Here is an 18979-nt window from a genome sequence, read left to right on the forward strand (position 1 = left end):
CAGAAATAATCAAGCCATATGTAAGCAAAACAGAGTACTGAACAGTGGAATGATTAGGCTTAAGTCATGAAATAATCAGGAGCAACTTCTGTAGAATCATGGCTGTGTTTCCACTGGGCCTGCTATTATAATTACCTCAAAATCATAAGATCCCTGCAGTGTATCATGCATCATTCCCACTGGGGGAGGTGGCCATCTGGTACTTCAAGCAAGCCGTTTACAAAAAGGGAAGTACGCATTCAATATTTTAATAGGATTTAATAGTTCATACAGGTTACTCACTCAGATACATTCATGGAGTACAAAATTCTTCCCTGTCTACAGGTACTAATACTCAGGATTTAAATATATCTACAAACACTGTACATTGGTCATTAGGAATCATGTGAACTTCAACACTCAAAATGAACACAATTTTTGAATAAATATGCCAAATATAACTTCTTAGAAAGCTCTTTTTAATCCTTTTTCCTGGATCAAGCTAGGGGCCAAAGGTAACATCAGAAGCTCATTTAAGGTTAAAAAACCCACAACAGAACTGTAAGACCAGAGGTGATTTTTATTGCTTTGCCTACCAGTGAGTCTTCTAAGAATGGGCCACAAAACTTGATTGTGCTTAACGTCCAGCAAGCTTGTCTCACACTGGTTCTGAAGAAAATACCAAGTTACGAAGCCTTCAGCAGAAAGGCAGAGCCTCAGCAGCTGTAAATTGACTGCTAAGATTTTGGAACAGTTAATCTCCCTATTAGTAATAAGATACTTGACCAATGCTCATAAAAGCTCTTTAAAATGGGTTGTGCCTTTTCTAGGCAACTGCTTTGCCTCTGAGTTTTAAAAAAAGGCAAGTGGGATGAAGCTGTTTTAATTGTTGAAAGTATCATCTTTGAATGCTTCTAACTAAACTATGGGGCTAATCCTGCTCCACTGTTCAGGCATTTTCCATTGTGACAACAAGCCTCTGCTCAGTTAAATCCATCCACACATGGAAGGTGCTCACAAAATAAGTTAAGGTCTACATTTTCCCTCACTGAGAATAACGCAGAAAGTGAGCCCTTGCAATGGAAAAAAAATTAGTTGTACAGAGACATCCCACTTTGTTGTAGGCAGTAAAGGGAACTTAGTCTCATTGTAAAAAGGATTAGGACAAAAATTGACACCTTGACTAGATTTCTATAGGAGATTCCAAGAAAGGTCTGATCCTGCAATCTCTTTTAACACAACACCCATGAGAAGGACCAATCAGATTATTCATGGAAGCATAGCTTGAAGCATCCAACCCATAAAAGCCTCTCCAAAAGTCCACTGAAGTCCATGGGAACTCTCCTATTGCACCTTAATGGATTTTGGAGCAAGCACAACCTTCCTGGCCCTTTAAAAGGCACATTGTCAGTATCTTCCTATTAATTTTTTCACTTTAAATACCATTGTAATAGGAAAACAAATGTTTTTAAAATATAAACTTCAGCACAGATGTCATTTATTTTTGGCATTTGCCTCAGTTTGAGCACCTTCAAGCACTAGCCCAAAGCTGCAGTGGTTGCATTTCCAACACTGACTCTTAGAAAAGGCTTATTGAAATAACAGCAACAATGTTCTTCCTTCACAAGTTTTGTAAAAAAAATTTCAAAGTAAAATTCGGAGCCTGAAATTACCAGAATTGTCTTAATGGATTCCACTGACCTCCTGCACACCAAGACCCCTAATCCCACAAATGAATCCATCAAGAACCACATTAATTAATAGGGACCAGTAGAGCCAGTTGCAAGATCAGAGATTGAGTGCAAAGCTAGTGCAAAAGTTGGTGATAATGAAGCAGTAATTTACACCTTTACTTTTTAGTGAGTTATGTTAATCACTAGAGTAGTTACCCTGCTAATTCACAACTGACACTCACTGGAATGAGTTAACAGTACCTGAGCTATTTTAGAAGAGCACAGTCTGCTTCCAACACCCAAACCCACAGCCTACAATTTCCACATTTTTTATATGGAAAAATAAGAACTATCGGAATGTCCAAACCTTGCTCTCATTAGTTTTTCCAAAAGCTAAAATCATTCTATTTGAATTTTTGGCAAAGCCACATTTAAAACACTTCCTGAAATGAAATTTAAAAAGTTTGGGTTTTTTACATATGGCCTTTTACTAGGAAAATGTAACCATTTAACTGTTAGGCCCGGAAACACCACAATATTTGTGTTCACGTGTTGTGGAATCAAATTGGAAATGAAACAAAACAAAAAAACCCACACACCCTCCTTTCTAAAGGAACTGCACTTATGCCATCCAAACCAAAGGAAGAAAGGCTTACCATACACCTTTGTAGGAGGGTAGCGAAGAGGAGACTGCCTGGACAGATTTCCAGAGATTAAAACAATGGCAGATCTTCATATGCTCTGCTTGAGGATAACTGCTCTCTGAAATGATTGTATTATTTCACACTTTCATAACAAAGGGTACAGAAAAATCAAACTAATAAAGTAGAATAATAACTATCAGCTGGAAAAGGAGCTACAGCTAGACTATGCAAACTGAAGATCACCGATTTGTGATGTTTTATGGGGGGAGATAAATGTCGTAGAGGTTGTCCACAACTTGCCCCTCTTCCTTTTGGGTCTATGCTGTCTCCTAATTACATCACTAGGTTACTAGCCAAATCCGAAGTTATTAGAGGTACAGTCTTGGAGAACAATACCAAATCATTCCATATTCACCAGAGCATGAAGCTGCGGCTGAATAGCATCTGTCTGTGTGTGGAGTACTGTAAGCTCACTTAAGGTGGTAGCTATGAGGGCTTCCTGGGCTCCCACCGTCCCATCTGATTTGCAGTCTGTCACGGTGGTTGAGCTGCCGTCATGCAGTGCAGTCACACCCCCCGGGACAGCAGTCAAGGTTTGATAGTGGCCGTTTTCAGAAAAAGACAGCAACTTCTCTGAGATTTTTGGTGACACGTGATACTCTTCATCGGGAAGCTCTGTCTTGTGACCTTCATCGTTCTTAGAAACGCCTTCAACAATAACCAGGAAAGACTTCCAGGGTGTATTCTTATCATGTATCTAAAACCAAACACAATACACAGTTTCAGCACTTGCTGTTTAGAATGACAACACTCGGTATTTCTACAGAATCTTCCAGTCAAGGATCTAAAATGTTTAAAGGTAACGGGGCAGATTCTGTGCCCTGCTCCTCAGCTTTTATACTGCTCAGGCAGCAGCAAAGGGGGGAGGGACTTCCTATAACCTCCTACATGGGGATTCCCACACAGGCACAGAGTCAGCAAAGTGTACTTCTATGGCAGGCGTCTGGAGACAGGGAGTACAGGCCTGAGCTATTGTCCGCTTGTGCGGAAAACAGCAGCCCCATTGCTGCTGTAGCTTGTTCCAGGGGCAGGTAGAGAAACAGCGTTCTCCAATCAGGTCCCTGATGGGCCATCTCACTTCCATTTTGCAGGGACATGGCAGTGCCAAGATCGCATAGCGAGTCAGTGAAAAACAACTGTCCCTCCCACCGTGTGCGATTGCTGTGAGATCAGTTTGTCTGTAACCTGGGAAAGCTGTTGGCCTGAATGGGACAATGCGTGCACTCAGAAATTTGGAAGACGACAGCCCCTTTTCTAGGGCGGGTCCATTGTGCATGGGCATGTCTGAAATGCAAGATAAGGCCCACTGGAAATAACGGGAGCGTGCAGCGAGGCTCCATCCTTACTGAAGTGTGCCGCCGCAGGGTAGATTTATCCGTGAACGTTCTCCCGCACGCATTGCACATGAATGGCTTCTCCCCGGTGTGTATTCGATGGTGGCGCTGCAAGGCATTGAGCTGTGTGAACTGCTTGCCACACTGATCACAACAATAGGGCCGTTCGCCTGAAATCAGAGCACAGGGTTAGACTGACCTCTCAGCTGTACCCTGCATGCTGCTCCTTTGGTAATCTCATAGGGGCACTCGCACCATAGTTATTTGATTAGGCAAGTACAGGCACTTTCAGAAAGCATAAAAATACCTTTCCCTGAATTTTAGGTTTGCGTAAAATTATCTCGACAAATCTAAGGTAAGTAAACAAACCATGTCTATGGTTTACAGGCAGATCCTTTGCTACTGTGAACCAGTTTAGCTCTATTGGACCACTGACATCAACTGAGCTTTCAGTCTAAAGTACATGAGTTTTCATACTCACCCGTATAAAATATTTTACTAGGGCAGGAATTCTGGGATTTATCCCACCATCTGGTTTCTCTCTTTAAATCTACCACAGCAGATCACAATACTACTCAGAAGTAAAATGCACTTTTAGTCTAAAGCATTTTCCATCCATGATGCATTATTTACCCCAGTAAAGCATTCTGAGATACAGCCACAGGGTTAAAACACAGCACGGGAAAAGAAAAGGGTTTTGGAAGATATGAAAAAAAGATGTGCATGTGATGAGGTAGAAGATACAAGCCTGGTATCTCAGGTAGCAGGCAAGATAGGGGTGAAGCATCAATGGCAGGATAGTGTACAGGGACACAAAGAGACCAGCACTAGACAAGTGGAGGGGAGGAAAGTAGACAGCGTCTTTGAGATAGCTGAAGATAATCTAGGGAGAATTTTATAACTATGGACAATATTAAGCTGGCTCTTGCTGTGGAGATGGAACAACTACGCTGCACTTCGTACATGAGCAAAGCTGGACAGAGACATCTGCACTATGCTGCAGTGCTGAAAGCGAAGGACTTCAGAAAGACACTCCAACAGACAAAAGAGAGGAGATAAGACGTGGATGAAGATTTCAGCAGGAATAGAACTGAGGCGGATATGGATACAGTTGATGTTATGGTGGAAGCCATATCAATGTCTTTCCTACCCGTGTGAACTTTAATATGCTGGTAAAGCGAATTCCTCTGTGCAAATGTTCTGAAGCAAACTTCACATTTAAACGGCTTGGATCCAGTATGTATTCTATTATGGTGCTTCAAGTACTCCTTAGAGGCAAAGCTCTTCCCACAGGTTTCACACATAAAAGGCCTTTCTCCTACAGCCAGAGTGAATTGGAGAAGGAAAAAAAGAAGGTGTTTTAGAATGTTATTAGGCATCATATTCAAACACAGAGCTATTTTATACAAACTAAATGCATGTCTATGTTAAAATGGATTCCAATGGGCCTAGCTCGGGAGCACAAGCTGTGTAATCAGGTACAGAACATGCCTGTTTGAGAAAGCTGCACGAGGTACCCCTCTCAGAACGTAACCTCCCCTCTCACTGCACACCAGAATACCTGCATGCATAGGCCTTGAGGAAAAGCCCACTGCAGTCTTTAGTTAGAGGGAGTTATTGGAGGCCTTTGGCTTAGGCCTATTCTGAACACAGTCCTGCTCACCTTTATTAGAAGGCCACTACAATAAGTAGCTGATGTTTGAGTATTGCATAAGGCAAGTTTCCCTGTGTTAACATGGCACTAGTTTTACACTTTCTGCCAGGCAGAAGAGTCCATGAGCACGGGGGACAGAGAGATTTTTGCTACATTGGCAAATTTTTGCCACAAGAAATGCAAAAGGAAAAGAGGAAATTCCCCAGACATGACATAAACCTTGTGGGTACAACGTCAATCCAGCATATTTGATTTAAACTGTAAGTGTATGAAGCAGGCAATACCAGAGTAAAATAAGCCACTTTGAACATTAAGTTTCTTAGGTTAATTGTTGCATGTTTACCCGCAATGCCTGTCCAGATTTTGCTTTTATAGTTATTGACAATGGGACTGACTTTCCAAATCAGCCCCCCAGTTGGCCCACTGAAGCCAATGGGAAACTTCCAATTCCTTTAATAGGTTTTGTCCACTTCTATCCACTGCCCTCCCACCATCAGAGAGCACTGATGTGGGCAGCCCATGCAGGGGAATAAAGGAGCAAAATGCAGAATGTGTAAAGGTGTCTCATGAATGAGCCCTTAATAAACACAAAAGGGCCTTTTACTATCATTCAGTCAAATAACTGGGTTTATTATGGGCTTCAGAGTCCCTTTTTAAATGATACTGCAGGCCGACACTAAATGGCAGTAAACCTGTGAAGAATATTTTTGATAAAGGCATATTTTAATTGTTTTTACAGCAGTAAACTCTGAAAACGTTAAGGGTGAAGCATTTCCCGCCCCCACCGCTCTCAAAAATGGTCTCACTCCAATGCAGAAAAGCAGCATACGCAACAAAAATGTACTTGTGCTTCATACTGTAGCTCCCACTCTGTTCAGCGTCCAGATGGCTGCAATTATTTATACAGCTGGTGTTTTATTGAAGTCTTGTGTTTGTTTTTTCTTTAGAAAATGCTAATTAAAAGTAACCCCTTCTTGTATGTTTCCTAAAACGTGGCACCCTGGGTAAAGACAATTACTCACAAAATCCTGGCCTCTTCCCTCCTCTGCCCGTACTTTTAAGGTCACGAATATATTATGCTAGCCACAGCAGTTAGGTTCTAAAGTTTGCACCCAACGCCCCTTTACATGGAAGAGTGTAACAAAAGAAGAAACTTACCTGTGTGACATCTTTTATGATATATAAGCATGTGATTTTGTGTAAATCTTGCACCACATTCATCACAGACAAACGGTTTTTCACCAGTGTGGATTCTGAAATGAAAAAATACCATTCACCTGAAAGGTTCTCTCCTTTCTACAGTACTCATCACTTTTATTGTATGGTTATCCTCTGAATTGGGACTAAAAACATTTGGTCTTGTGGAGTTCAGTGCTAAAGGTTTTCTAATCTAGCCCAGATTCTGTGCTGACAGCCAGGATTTGGGATTAGGATCCAGAAATATTTGAGCCAAAGAACTTTTGGTAAGCTTAAAAATCTCTACTGAATGTTTACGTGTTTCAAATATAAAAATGGAGAGGGAAAAATAGTTACCTAATTATAATTTTAAAAATCTGTTTTTTTTTAAATTCCACCTGGAATCAGAAAGTCAAACAGTAATCCTTATGACTCAGATAGCATCAATAAAACTTTCTGCAATCAATGGCTAACAATTCTTTCTAGATGATTACTGAGTCAGAACAGTTTGGTTCGCTGTATCCTAGCTGTGCCGGCTCTGCAGAGTTGTCAGCTCCACAAAGTACGGGGCTGACACAGACTGAGGACACACAAGGAGCAGAACAGGAAAATGCCATTTTTATATAAGCTTGTCTCTCACCAACAGAAGTATGGTCCAGTAAAAGATTTTACCTCAACCACCTTCTCCTTCTAATATTCTGGGACAGGCTACAACTGCACTGCATTTTTAGTCCAGTCATTTTCCTTATTATAGCTTCAGTTCTGCAACGAGATCTCCATGGTGGAGTCCTGTGCCCATGCAGAGCAGTTTGGAAGATCAGGTCTACAACTGCATTTCAGCTGCATCTACCTTTAACTTCCTGCCTACATATGAACTTCACACTTGATTTACTTGACTTCTTTGAATAGCTCTGCAGGAACAAAAATACCAGATGAGCAGTTCTCATAGTTAAATATTAGCAGGGGAGATTATATGTGAAAATTAAAGTGAAAAAAAATTTGTTTCATTAAAAGTAGCTTCTTCCTCTGGGTCTTCCAAGCATCTTGTCTTTCTAGGTCTGTCTTCTAGAGCAGTGTTTCCCAACTGGTACTCCGCGGAACCCACTTACTCAACCAATTCCAGTGGGGCTTTTTTATATTTTTTTTGCTTGACAAGTTACCATGGCAACCCTAAGGGTTCCTTGAAATTCTTTTAAGATGAAAAGGGTTCCATGGCCAAATTAAATTGGGAAACACTGTTCTAGAGTATAAGCTCTTGGGACAGGGATTTCTTGATATGCATAACACATACAATGCTGAGCACCTTGTCAAGGCTTAAACAATACAATCCTCACAGAGAGCATCCTTACTGTCTATTCATATTTGTCCAAGGTAGAGGGGCAATCTCATTTATCTTCCTGAACATTGAATGACTTTCAGGGGTCACTACACTTAGAGGGTGATACTGAAAAAGTTCCATATTTGTGTTGGTAATAGGGATGTAAGCGACTAGTCGACTACCCCATACGCAAATTCTTATTAGGTAGTTTGAGTAGGAACGCGACTAGTTGCTCCCCCCTCCGCTCCCCATGCAGCTTCTATCAAAAAGAGGCAGCAAGGAGGAGGGAGCACAAGTCAGTGCTGGGGGGAGCTGGCTTAAAAGCCGGTCCCCCCCAGCCCAGCAATGTTTCCGCAGGGGAAAGGGGAGACAGTGGGCAGCAGGGAAACAGCACGAGCAGGGATTGAAAGAGTCCTGCTCACGCTGATCCCACTGCTGCTCCTCTCCTGTCTGCAGCTCTTGTACATTTCAAAGGAAGAGGCACAGAGGGGAAACCACCTCTCTGGCCCTGATACCTCTCTCCCTTTGAAATGTACAGGAGCTGCCCACAGCTCTTGTACATTTCAAAAGAGAGAAGAGAGAGAAGCAGCAGTTCTTCTGTCCCTTTCAAAGGCAGAGAAAGCCCAGAGTCTCGCCCTGTGAAATATACAAGAGCTGCAGGCAGCTCCTGTACTTTTCAAAAGGAGAGAGGCAGAGGGAACCCGAAATATACAAGAGCTGTGGGCAGCTCCTGTACATTTCAGAGGGAGAGGCACAGCGGGTTAGTGAGCGCCCCCCTTATCGACTAATCGAGTAGTCAATGGAAATTCCATCAACTACTAGATTAATTGATTAATCGAAATTTAACATCCCTCGTTGGTAACAACATTGTAGGACCCAATCCTGCTAATACTTCCTACGAGGCATAGTGTTTGTTATCTTGTGAAATCTCAATGATTTCAATGGGACTATGACGACAGAAAGCATCCTGTCTGTATGTAGTAAGTACACTTTGATTAAGAGACTAAGATCTAATGAACTTCATACCTCAGAGGAGAGAGTGGCCTAGTGAGGTCAGCATACTCCAGAGTTCTAGGTCCGGCTCTGAAAAAGACATCTGGGGGAATGTTCCCCACACTTACCCTCCCTCAGTGTGCTCGGAGGGTTAGTGAGGGGCTGATTCTGCAAGGCCCCAATCCTACAGAACATTTACACGTATACTTAAGTTTAAGAACAAGTAATTCTCTCTGCTTTATACACACACTTAAGCATCAGGGACACAGCAACTCAGCACCTTGCAGCCTCAATCCCCAAATGAGACAAATTTGCCCTCCCAGACATGCAACTCCCATGGACTTCATGTGCCCCATTTGTAAAGGCGCTATGTGCTCATTTTCTAAGCTCTATATAAATATTTAGCTTTCTTACTACAGTCCTCCTCATTCCTGCTCTGTGTCTACTGTCTGCATGGAGTTCTCCTTGAACAGTGACACCAGACTGGTTTGTTTCTATTACATTTCTTCTTGGTTTTTTTCCCCCCACACCAAGCTGATGCTGCTTTATTTGGGTCACATCCACCACAGGGAATATTTACTTATTTTTTTAAAAAGAGGTTCATTCTCGCTGCATAACACTTTACCATTCATTTTAGCATTTCTTAAGCCAATTAAAAAACTAAGGCCCCAAACCTGAAAACACTCGAGCAAGTGTGTAGTTTCACTTCTGAGAGCAGTCCCACTGATTTCAATGCAACTACAGTAGACTTCCGATAATCCGGAACCTATGGGACCTAGGTGGTGCCGGATTATCAGATATGCCGGACTATCAGGAGGTACTATAAACTGATTATATATATACATATATATAAAGTGTTCCTAGCCCTTTTTATTGTACATACTGTATACAGTATACTATAATGTTTTAGTTTTTTTAAACCTTTTTTACCCTTTTTGCTCAGTTCAGCTGCTGCTGCTGCTACCTTGTGACTCATTTTTTGCCGAAGCTCACTCACTAGGCTCTTGCCATTTTGATGCCGGACTATCAGGAGTGCCGGACTATTGGATGCCGGACTATTGGAATTTTACTGTACTCACATGAGTAAAATTATGTGTTTAAGTGTTTGCTGAATTAGGGCCTAAACCTATATCTTGGGCTTAGATTAAATGATGCTGCTCCCCTAACCAGAAAGAAAACACTCTGAAAAGGGATCTATTGAAACCTCCCAGTCACTCTGCTTTTAAATTCCACTCTACTTGAGGGTTCAGGACGACTTTCAGTGGATTTTACCTTTCCCACCAGAATCTAGCAAGGCCAGTTAAGTCTGTTCATACCTCATGTGTGTTTTAAGTGCAGAAGGCTGAGAAAATTTAGCCTCACACTCTGTGCACCCATAAGGCTTGTCGCCTGTATGCGTCCTTTCATGAAGCCTCAAGGCAGTTTTGGAGCTCAAACCCTTTCCACACTGTTGGCACTGATGACGCTCCCCACCACCCTCATGAACCTGGAGAATGTGCCTCTTGACGTCCTTCTTCCTCTTGAACTTCTTACCACAGAGTTCACAAGGGAAGTGGCGCTCACTGGTGTGGACGTGGCGTTGGTGGCTTTTTAAATTGCACCGGTTGGCAAAGGTCTGACTGCATGTTTCACACCGGTAAATGATTTCAGCTGCGATGCCGTGACTGTGCTTTATGTGCTTGAGGAAGCTCTTCTCATACAGAAATTCCTTCTTGCAGGTGCTGCATTTGAAGTTGCCACCTCGTTTCTTCTTCTCCTCCTCCAGTTTTTTAAAGCTTTCTTCTGATTCAAAGATGCCATTCCACTCTTCATTCTCAGGCTTCACGCTGTTCTCTTCTTGGCCCTCTTCCTTCTCCACAGTAAGCATGCTTTGGTCTATCAGGAACTTGTTCTCTTCAGTAGCTTCCTCTGCATCCTTCTGTTGCTCTCTCAACCGCCTTGTGTACTTCTTCTTGGGGATTTCTACAAATACTTTCCTCCCAGCCAGCCTCCCACTGGCTCTTCTGATTTTGGCATAGGGAGGCTTCATGGTTTCTTTTTTCTTGTCGACCTTCTCCTTTGATTTGGAAGCTGGCCTCTCAGGAGACATGCCATAGCTGGGTCTTCCCATGGGGGAACTGGGAGAATCAGGGGGATAGTCTACACAGTCACCTTCTGCCACAACAGTTGTTTTCAACTCAAGTAAAGCATCTGATTGGGTCCCACTGTCCTCTTCAGCATCTTGTGCTTCAGAGAAATTTTGCAGCTCCAACAACACTGATTCAAGCATCTGCTTCTTCAGCTGAAAACAGGTTTCAGACAGGTCCAAGCACTTAAGCTTTTCAGCTATGTCCAGCATACGTTGCACTCGGTCTTCCTCCACTTCTACCTTGGCAGTGTAGACAAACTCCAGAAATGAAGCAAAATCAGCTACCTGGACCTCATTCAAGAACACATTTGTCCTTAGGCCATCCATGCTCTTTTCATTAAGAAACACATCCTTGAAAAACTTGCTTGTTGCTGCCAATACAGCTTTGTGAGCAACAAACTCTCCCCTGACTCCTTGATATTCCACACTAACCGTTACATCACAAAAATGGCCCAGAAGACGCAGCTGGTGCATTTCGTTCAGAAGGTTTATTGGCGAGGACTTTGACTCTAGCAAAACTGCATTACTTTCCATCTTTCTTCTTTCTGCAAACAGCTGTTAACAACATCACATGTTAATTGCCTGTCATGGAAAAACCAACAAAACTTAAAAGCCTAACTCCCATTTTGGCACCTTAATAAAGTGGCCAGATTTTTCAGAAAAGCACTTTTGAAAAATCTGGCCTGAAGCCAAGAGTCTCATTTAATCCTGAAACTATTTAGAAACATGCTAATAGCCATTCATAGAAAGTAATTAGCGATTAGCACACTTAAAGTGCTAAATAGTAGTTCCAGGAGTTTTAACAAAAGCTGGATGAAGATCTCAAAACAGAAATGTCAATGAGACCATAAAAGAGAGAAGCTAATTATTTATTTCCACAAATTGGAGAAACTATTCTAAAACAACAGGGTTATGGATCATGGTCTGACCTGGTATGGCAGCTCTTATGTTTTTATGATTGGCCTGTTTCGTGCAAGGCCTACTATAGATTCACATCGTTTACCAAGCATAAACAATGGAGTGTAGGTGGCTAAATTCAATTTCCACTTCTCTATTTATTCCAGACATATTTTCTCTTTCCTCTCATATCAGATTTAGCACAACACTAAGAACTACCGTCAAGATGCAGAATGCACTCATTCTCATAGCACTGATCTTCTACTCAAGTGGAATTTGTTCAAACAGGAAACAATTTTATGCATACAATAAGGAACATATTGCAAGGAAAGGCTTTCAATTCCAGTGGATGACACACACATTCAAACTGCTAGCTGCATTCTCTGCTTTAAGCACATATCTGTGCCAACAGAAACATCCATATGTATTTCTCTTAAAAAAAAAAAAAGAAAAAAAAAGATGCTATGTCACTGATGCCTGCAAACTGCTCTGAGTGGGCCCAGGGAGTCTGCCCACATAAAGCAGCTTGGAGGACTGGGGACCATATTCTTACGTAGGGCCAGCAATCTGGTATTCAAGTCACGTCATACTAAAACGGCAGCGAATAGAGAATGGGTCTCAAACCTATTTCAGCATGCCCCCTTTTTTGTGTCAGTAGTAGTTTATGGTTCCCCCCTCTTGGCTACACAAGTATATGTAATGCCTGACAAAACAAAGACAAGAAAACCTGTTTTGTTAGGCATGATACAGTATGACTAAAGTGACAATTATAATTTGAGAGGCACAGTAGGATGGCCACTGGAGCAGAAGAATGGCATCAAGTTTAGATGAGAGATAAAGCAAACATGTGAAGCCCAGGTAACAGTGTTGGAGGGATGGGATCAGAGAAACACTGAAGTTATCAGACTGATACTCATGGAAGCTTGGCCAATAGGCTAGGCTCCTGCATGATAGTGTAATGGAGTGTTGCTATGTCACCTCATCAAACTGGATCAAAAAGGACTTCATTATCCTTCATATTTACACTAATCTCACCACATGCAACACTAGCACTGTCAGCATCCCATCTGTGGCACAACTACATCATACATGGTGACGCCAACAACCCTAAGAGATATTGGATGTGAGGGGATGTACAGGGCAATGCTCAGTCACGAGAGGGGAAAGCCTCATCCTCAACCATCACACCTCCGCAAGGGGGTATCTATTAGGGATGTAAAATCCCCTTTAAAAAATTAACTGATTAAACTGTATCCCTTTTATCCAGGATTGCATGGCAGGGGCTGCTTCAACCGCCGGGCAGGGCACACCATGGGCAAGGGGCTGCTCCAACCAGGCCGTTCCGGGCCACCAATTAACCGGTTGTCCTGGTAGCATGATGGTAAAGTAAATTGCTTCCTGGGTAACCAGTCAACTCTTCACATCCCTAACGCCTGTGTCCAGGACCTGCCCCCCGTACTGTTCTGGGAGGAAGTGTCCACAGGGCAGTTCCCACCCCTCTGGGGAAGGAAACTCTTGGGGCTCACCAAAGCGGGGCAGGGGTCTGGGGGGTCCGTCCCCCCCACCCGGGGGGGCGGCAGAGGTCGGTGTGAAGGGAGGGGCTGTGTGGAGCCCGTGAATGGGGGGGTGGGGGGCCCCGTGGAGCAGCGCTGTGGGGCTCAGCCACCCCCGGGGGCGGCGGGGATCTGTGGGGGGAGGGGAAGCAGAGACCCATGGGGGGAGGGAATCTGTGGGGCTCCCGCAGCGGGGATCGGGGGGGCGGGGCTGTGGGGGGGGGGGGGGACTCCCCGCTTACTCACCGTTCAGCCCCTGGCCCCGCGCGACGGCCGGAAGCGCTGGGCGCTCGCGAGCGCTCCGCCCCCCCCCCAGTCAGCCGGACCCAGCCACTTCCGGCAACGGCCACGGAGTCACGAGACCACGCGGTGCCGCCTCCCGGCTCGAGCCCAATAGGACGTCGCGCGGCGCAGAGTGATGACGCTAGCGGACAGGGAGCGGGCGGAAGTGGCGTCGGGCCGCCCTCCAGGGGGCTCCCCCTGGCGTCGCACGGTTGCCTGGCAACGCTTGAAACCCCCCCCCATGACTCGCAGTCAGTGCTCACCCTGCCCCTCCCCCAGCAGGCCTGCAGACGGGGGGGGGGGCCTGTCCTGGCATTACATGGGGGGGGGAGCAACCCCCCAGGGAGGTTTAACTGTGGTGGGGGGCGGAGGACAAGGGGCTGGCAAATGGCAACTCAAAGGCACCGCCCCCAGAGCGAGATGCCTGCAAGTCGCAAGGAAACTTTCCAGGCGCCCTCCCAGCGGTGCACACTCTGCCCACCCCCCACCGGAGAAAAAGCAAAATTGGGGGGGGGGGGTGTTAATACAAGGCAGCTGTGGCGAAGCCACCGAGCGTGAGAGGCAGCGAACGGGCAACCTTTGCAGACGGGACGTCTGATCCCCGCGAGGAAACCGGACGGGGCCCACAGACTCTGGCAAGCCAAGAGTAATGAGGCCGGACCAAAAAACCCCCAAATGTGATGTGCAAAGAGCGAGAGACCCAAACTGACAGCAATTACAACAGGACATCAGAAACAGCCCGCCACAAAACGGGCCATCGGGGTGCTAATGGAGCACTCCACGAAGACAAGGTGGTCCCCGAGAAACAATGAATTCTTTGCATCAGTCTTGGCTGCAGAGGATGGGAGATTCCCACACCTGAGCCCTTGTGTTTAGGTGATAAATCTGAGGAACTACCTCAGATTGAGGTGTCAATAGAGGAGGTTTTGGACCAAAATGAAAAGTCAGTGTTGGTAAATGCAAAGAAATGCTCATTGGAAAATATAAACCCACTGTACATGCAAAAGGATCTAAATCAGCTGTTAGCACTCAATAAAGCAATTTTGGTGTCATCATGAATAGTCCTCTGAAAACATCTGCTCAATGTGCAGTGACAATCATAAAAGCTAACAATCTTAAGGTCCCCTAAGAAACGTAGATAACACGACAGTAAATACCATAATGCCACCATATAAATTCATGATAGACCTACACACTAAATACCGTGTGAAGTTATGGACTCCTAGCTCAAAAAGGATACATTAGAATTGGAAAAAGTCCAGCAAAGGGGAAAAAAAGAGGGATGGAACAGCTTTTATATGAGAAAGAGATTAAAAACCACTAGAACTGTTTATTTTGGAAACGAGACAATTTAAGGGAGGATACAAAGTGGTCTATACAATCACGAATGGTGTGGAGAAAGTGAGTAGAGAAGTGTTACTTATCCTGTCACATAACAAAAGAAAAAGTTTAAAACAAACCAAAGGAAGTATTTCTTCATAAATCCCATGTGCAGTGGGTACCACAGACTGGGGAAGGCTGTGTCTCCCCAAACTTCCAGGCATGGCTCCACCCATGCGCCATACTCAGGCCTCTTGCTTCTGCTCTATGGCTAACAGCCTGACTCCAAGGTTTGGGGCCATGCTACCTGCCCTCCTGGCATTCTGGGCAGGAGTAGGGGGGAGGTTGTAGTGGCACCACCTGCCCTCCTTCCTGGCTTTTCGGGACTGGGGAGGCTGTAGTCACACTATCCTCCCTCCCAGCACTCTGAACCTGGAAGGACTAGCCTGGGGCAGGGGCCAGCAGCTGCGGGGGCAGGGGCCAGCAGCTGCGGGGGGAGGGGGGGAGGGAAGGGGCTGTGTGTGCCTGGGCTCTGACAGGAAGGGGTAGGGTGTCAGGCAGAAGGAGCAAGGCTGGCTCCCTGCAGTGGGCAGTTCACACACCTTCCATGCATACAATATACAGTGAATCTGCAGAAGTCATTGCCAGGGGATGTTGTGCAGGCCAAAAGTATAATGGGGTTCAAACAAGAATTAGATGTGTTCATGAAGGTTAGAGCCATCAAAGGCTATTAGCCAAGATCTTCCACAATGCAACCCATGCTCTGGGGGTCCCTAACCCTGATTTCAAGAAGCTGGGACTGGATGGTAGAATGGCTCACTCGCTAATTACCCTGTTCTGTACATTCCCTCTCAAGCAGCTGTTATGGGCTGCTGCTGGAAGACAGGACACTGGAATAGATGGTGAGAGTCAGTTGGTCATTCCTATGCACACCATCCACCTCCTTCTCTGCATCCCACACCCCTCTCCCTATGGGGCCTGCACCCCACTGTTCCCAGCCTACGTGCTCCATATCTGGGGTTACCACCTGGCCAGTGTTTGATTGGCCTGTCCATTTTTTTATGGATCTGTTGGATGCCCCCAAAAAATAGTTTAATGTGCCTTTTTTATTAACATGAGCCTAAACATTTGCATTATAATCACAATAAAACGGGAATAGCCGATGTTGAAAGTTTCTGTGTCCTGCTAAGGATACTGCAGGGCTTCCACTTCTGCAAATTAAGTGACAACACATCAAAATTGTAGAAAATACAGTAGCTGTGTGCCCACCAACACTCAAGTGCGGGTGCGAGAGAGGGTTTGAGTCACAGGAGATGTTATCAATCTTATCTATAGAAGTTCTCTCTCTGCTGGAAGTGGCTGTTGAAGAGGAAGAGCTGCAGAGCTGCCTTATGGTTGGGGTTGTGGTGAACTTGTTTTGTGGGAGAAGGGGGTACCAGGGCTTTTGCACTTCAAAGGCAGTAACCCTATCTCTACTCCACCCTCCACCATGTGCTTGCCCCATGTCCAGACACCAGGAGCCAAGCCCTCCAAAATCTCAAGATTGGCTTAAAACTCAGCAACTGTTATGAAAACAAGCATTTTGTCTGTGCAATGTGAACCCCTCTGGAGTTCACGCATGGGCGGGCCAGATCCAGCCCACGGGCCAGATCCAGCCCACGGCTGCGTCACCGAAACCCTTAGGCAGAGAACAGTTCACACTTTAAAAAGCCAGCTGTTCTTTGTCCTGGGGAGGGAGAATTCGCATGTGGTTCCGACCCTCCCAGCAAAATCTCTTAGCTCCCATTGGCCAATCTCTTAGCTCCCATTGGCCAATCTCGCATGGTATGTCTCCACTACAGAGTTTGGTCGGAAAAATGGCCAACAAAACTTGAGAAACGTCCACACTGCAATTGCGTTCTTCCGAAAGAAAAATCGAAAGAACGGAGGGGTTTTTCCAACTATGTTAATCCTCATTCTATGAGGAAGAAGCCTTTTTCTGAAAGAGCGGGAAGCACGGTCCTCTGGGCATGTCAGGGCCCCTGTGAGGCATGGGCTGCTGTGCAGGCCACACATGGCCTTGCACCTGGGACATCCTCCTATTCTGAGCCGCAGACTATTGGTTGCTGCTCTTAGAGAAGGGCCAGGCTTCAGGGACAGTGTCTTCAGGGATGACTGACCGCCTCTCTCTCTCTCTGTGTTCTCCACAGCAGGACCAGCTGGGACTGAGGGCCAAGCCACACCACCACCGTCACCCGCCAGAGCCTGGGGGACCCTAACGTGCACTAGGATCCAAGACCACCTCATGCACCAGCACATCAGTGTCCTGCACAACATCCACCAGACCCTAGTGCACAACCGCATGGACGTGGGAGTAGTGGAACCACGCATGGGACCAGTTGACATAGCAGTGTGACAACATGTGTGCTGTGATGTCACGTATGACGGCACATCCGCCTGAAGCTGCTACTCCTGGCTTCCACCTTCCTGCCCCCCCTGCTATGCCCATTGCCTCTCCACCTGCCCCTCGCTATGCCTCTGCTCCCTCCCCAGGTGATGCCCATGCCCCCATCTCAAGTGAGGCCTATGGCCTCTCCTTCTGCCCCCCCCCCCCCCGCCAACCCTGACCCCTCTCCAGCCCCCCATGTTCCATGGACCCACTCAACCCCAACTCCGACGAGGTCTCTGCACCCAAGGTGGCACATCGAGCCACCTCCTGCCCCTCCCAGTTATGAGCACCTCCCCAGGCCCACATTTTCTGAATGTTTCATAAATACAGACCTCGTGTTTTTGAAAATCAAACAGGTGTATTTATTCAGAGGTGAAGGGAGGGGTTGTGGTGGGGAAGGGATAGGGCTGCAAGCCAGAGGACTCTAGGGAGGAGGCCCTGGGGAGAGTTACTGGGGTCCTTGAGAGAACCTCTCCCTCAGGGCCTCCCGGATGTGCACTCCGGCCTGGCGGATGGCAGCTGCCCTCAGCTGCTCAAACGCTCACCCCTTTCTGCCGGCGTCAGCCCCCCAACCCAGGAGGAAGGCCTCCCCCTTCCTCTCCACAATGTTGTGGAGGACCCAACATGCCGCCATCACCTTGGGGATGTTGTGCTCCCCCACGTCGAGGTGGGTCAGCAGGCACCGGAAATGTGCCTTGAGGCGGCCAAAGGCACACTCCACTTGGATTCAGGCCCGGTTCGAGTGGGCATTAAATTGGTCCCTGCTGGGATCCAGGTGGCTGGTGTATGGTTTCATCAGCCACGGCATGAGGGCCACATCCCCCACGATGCACAGTGGCATCTGCACATCCCCAACGGCAAAGTCCTGGCAGGGGAAGAATGCGCCCGCCTCCAGCTTGTGGTACAGGCTAGAGTTTCTGAACACTCGGGCATCATGTGCCCTGCCCAACAAAAATGTCTGTAAAGTGTCCCCAGTAGTCAACTAGGGCCTGCAGCACCATCATAAAGTAGCCTTTTTGATTTATGCGCTGGGCCGCTCCATGGTATGGTGCGCGGATTGGGATGTGGGTCCCATCGATGCCTCCACCGCAGTTCGGGAACGCCAGGGCAGCAAAACCAGCCACAGTTGCGTCCAGGTCTCCCGGACGGACAACCTTCTGCAGCAGGATCGAGTTGATGGCCCTCACCACCTGCAGAAGGAGGCAAACACACAAAACAGAGAATAAGAGAGGGGGTGCCTGAGCCCTGGGGAGGTGCCCATCCTGCTGCCTCTCCCCTCCCCCCCAAGAGCCACCTCTTATGAGGCACCCCCCCCCCCAGTAGCAGGGCTGTGGGAGGGCAGGATGGCGCAATCCCCCGGGGATGGGGTTTCCTCCTCCACTCCCACAATCCTCAACCCCCCTTTCCCAAGGATCCCCCTTAACCAACACTTCTCCCACCCCTGCAGGGACTGCAGCCCGATAGTGCCTTACCTCCAAGAGGAGGGCCCCAACTGTGGACTTCCCCACGCCGAACTGGTTGCCCAGTGACCCGTAGCTGT

At 46.5% G+C, this 18979-nt stretch overlaps 2 protein-coding genes across 2 annotated transcripts in view; one reads left to right on the forward strand and one right to left on the reverse strand.

Moving 5' to 3' along the window:
- NAPB (NSF attachment protein beta) overlaps positions 1 to 6906 on the forward strand; it is a 45436-nt gene extending 38530 nt beyond the window's left edge. Inside the window, exon 10 of the mRNA XM_075925731.1 lies at positions 6084 to 6906. Within this exon, the coding sequence (XP_075781846.1) occupies positions 6084 to 6089 (6 nt within the window). The 3' untranslated portion in view covers positions 6090 to 6906. The remainder of the gene's footprint in view (positions 1 to 6083) is intronic.
- GZF1 (GDNF inducible zinc finger protein 1) lies at positions 244 to 13803 on the reverse strand. Its single transcript, XM_075925728.1, has 6 exons — positions 13656 to 13803; positions 10148 to 11514; positions 6503 to 6597; positions 4841 to 5008; positions 3703 to 3860; positions 244 to 3053 (listed from the first exon to the last, which is right to left on the reverse strand). Exons 2-6 carry the CDS (start codon positions 11491 to 11493, stop codon positions 2697 to 2699), a joined length of 2124 nt encoding a protein of 707 aa, XP_075781843.1. The 5' UTR covers positions 11494 to 11514; positions 13656 to 13803; the 3' UTR covers positions 244 to 2696.
- Between the last annotated feature and the right edge of the window lie 5176 nt (positions 13804 to 18979).

This window comes from Pelodiscus sinensis, chromosome 3 (assembly GCF_049634645.1).
Source record: "Pelodiscus sinensis isolate JC-2024 chromosome 3, ASM4963464v1, whole genome shotgun sequence".
NCBI classification, from domain to species: Eukaryota; Metazoa; Chordata; order Testudines; family Trionychidae; genus Pelodiscus; species Pelodiscus sinensis.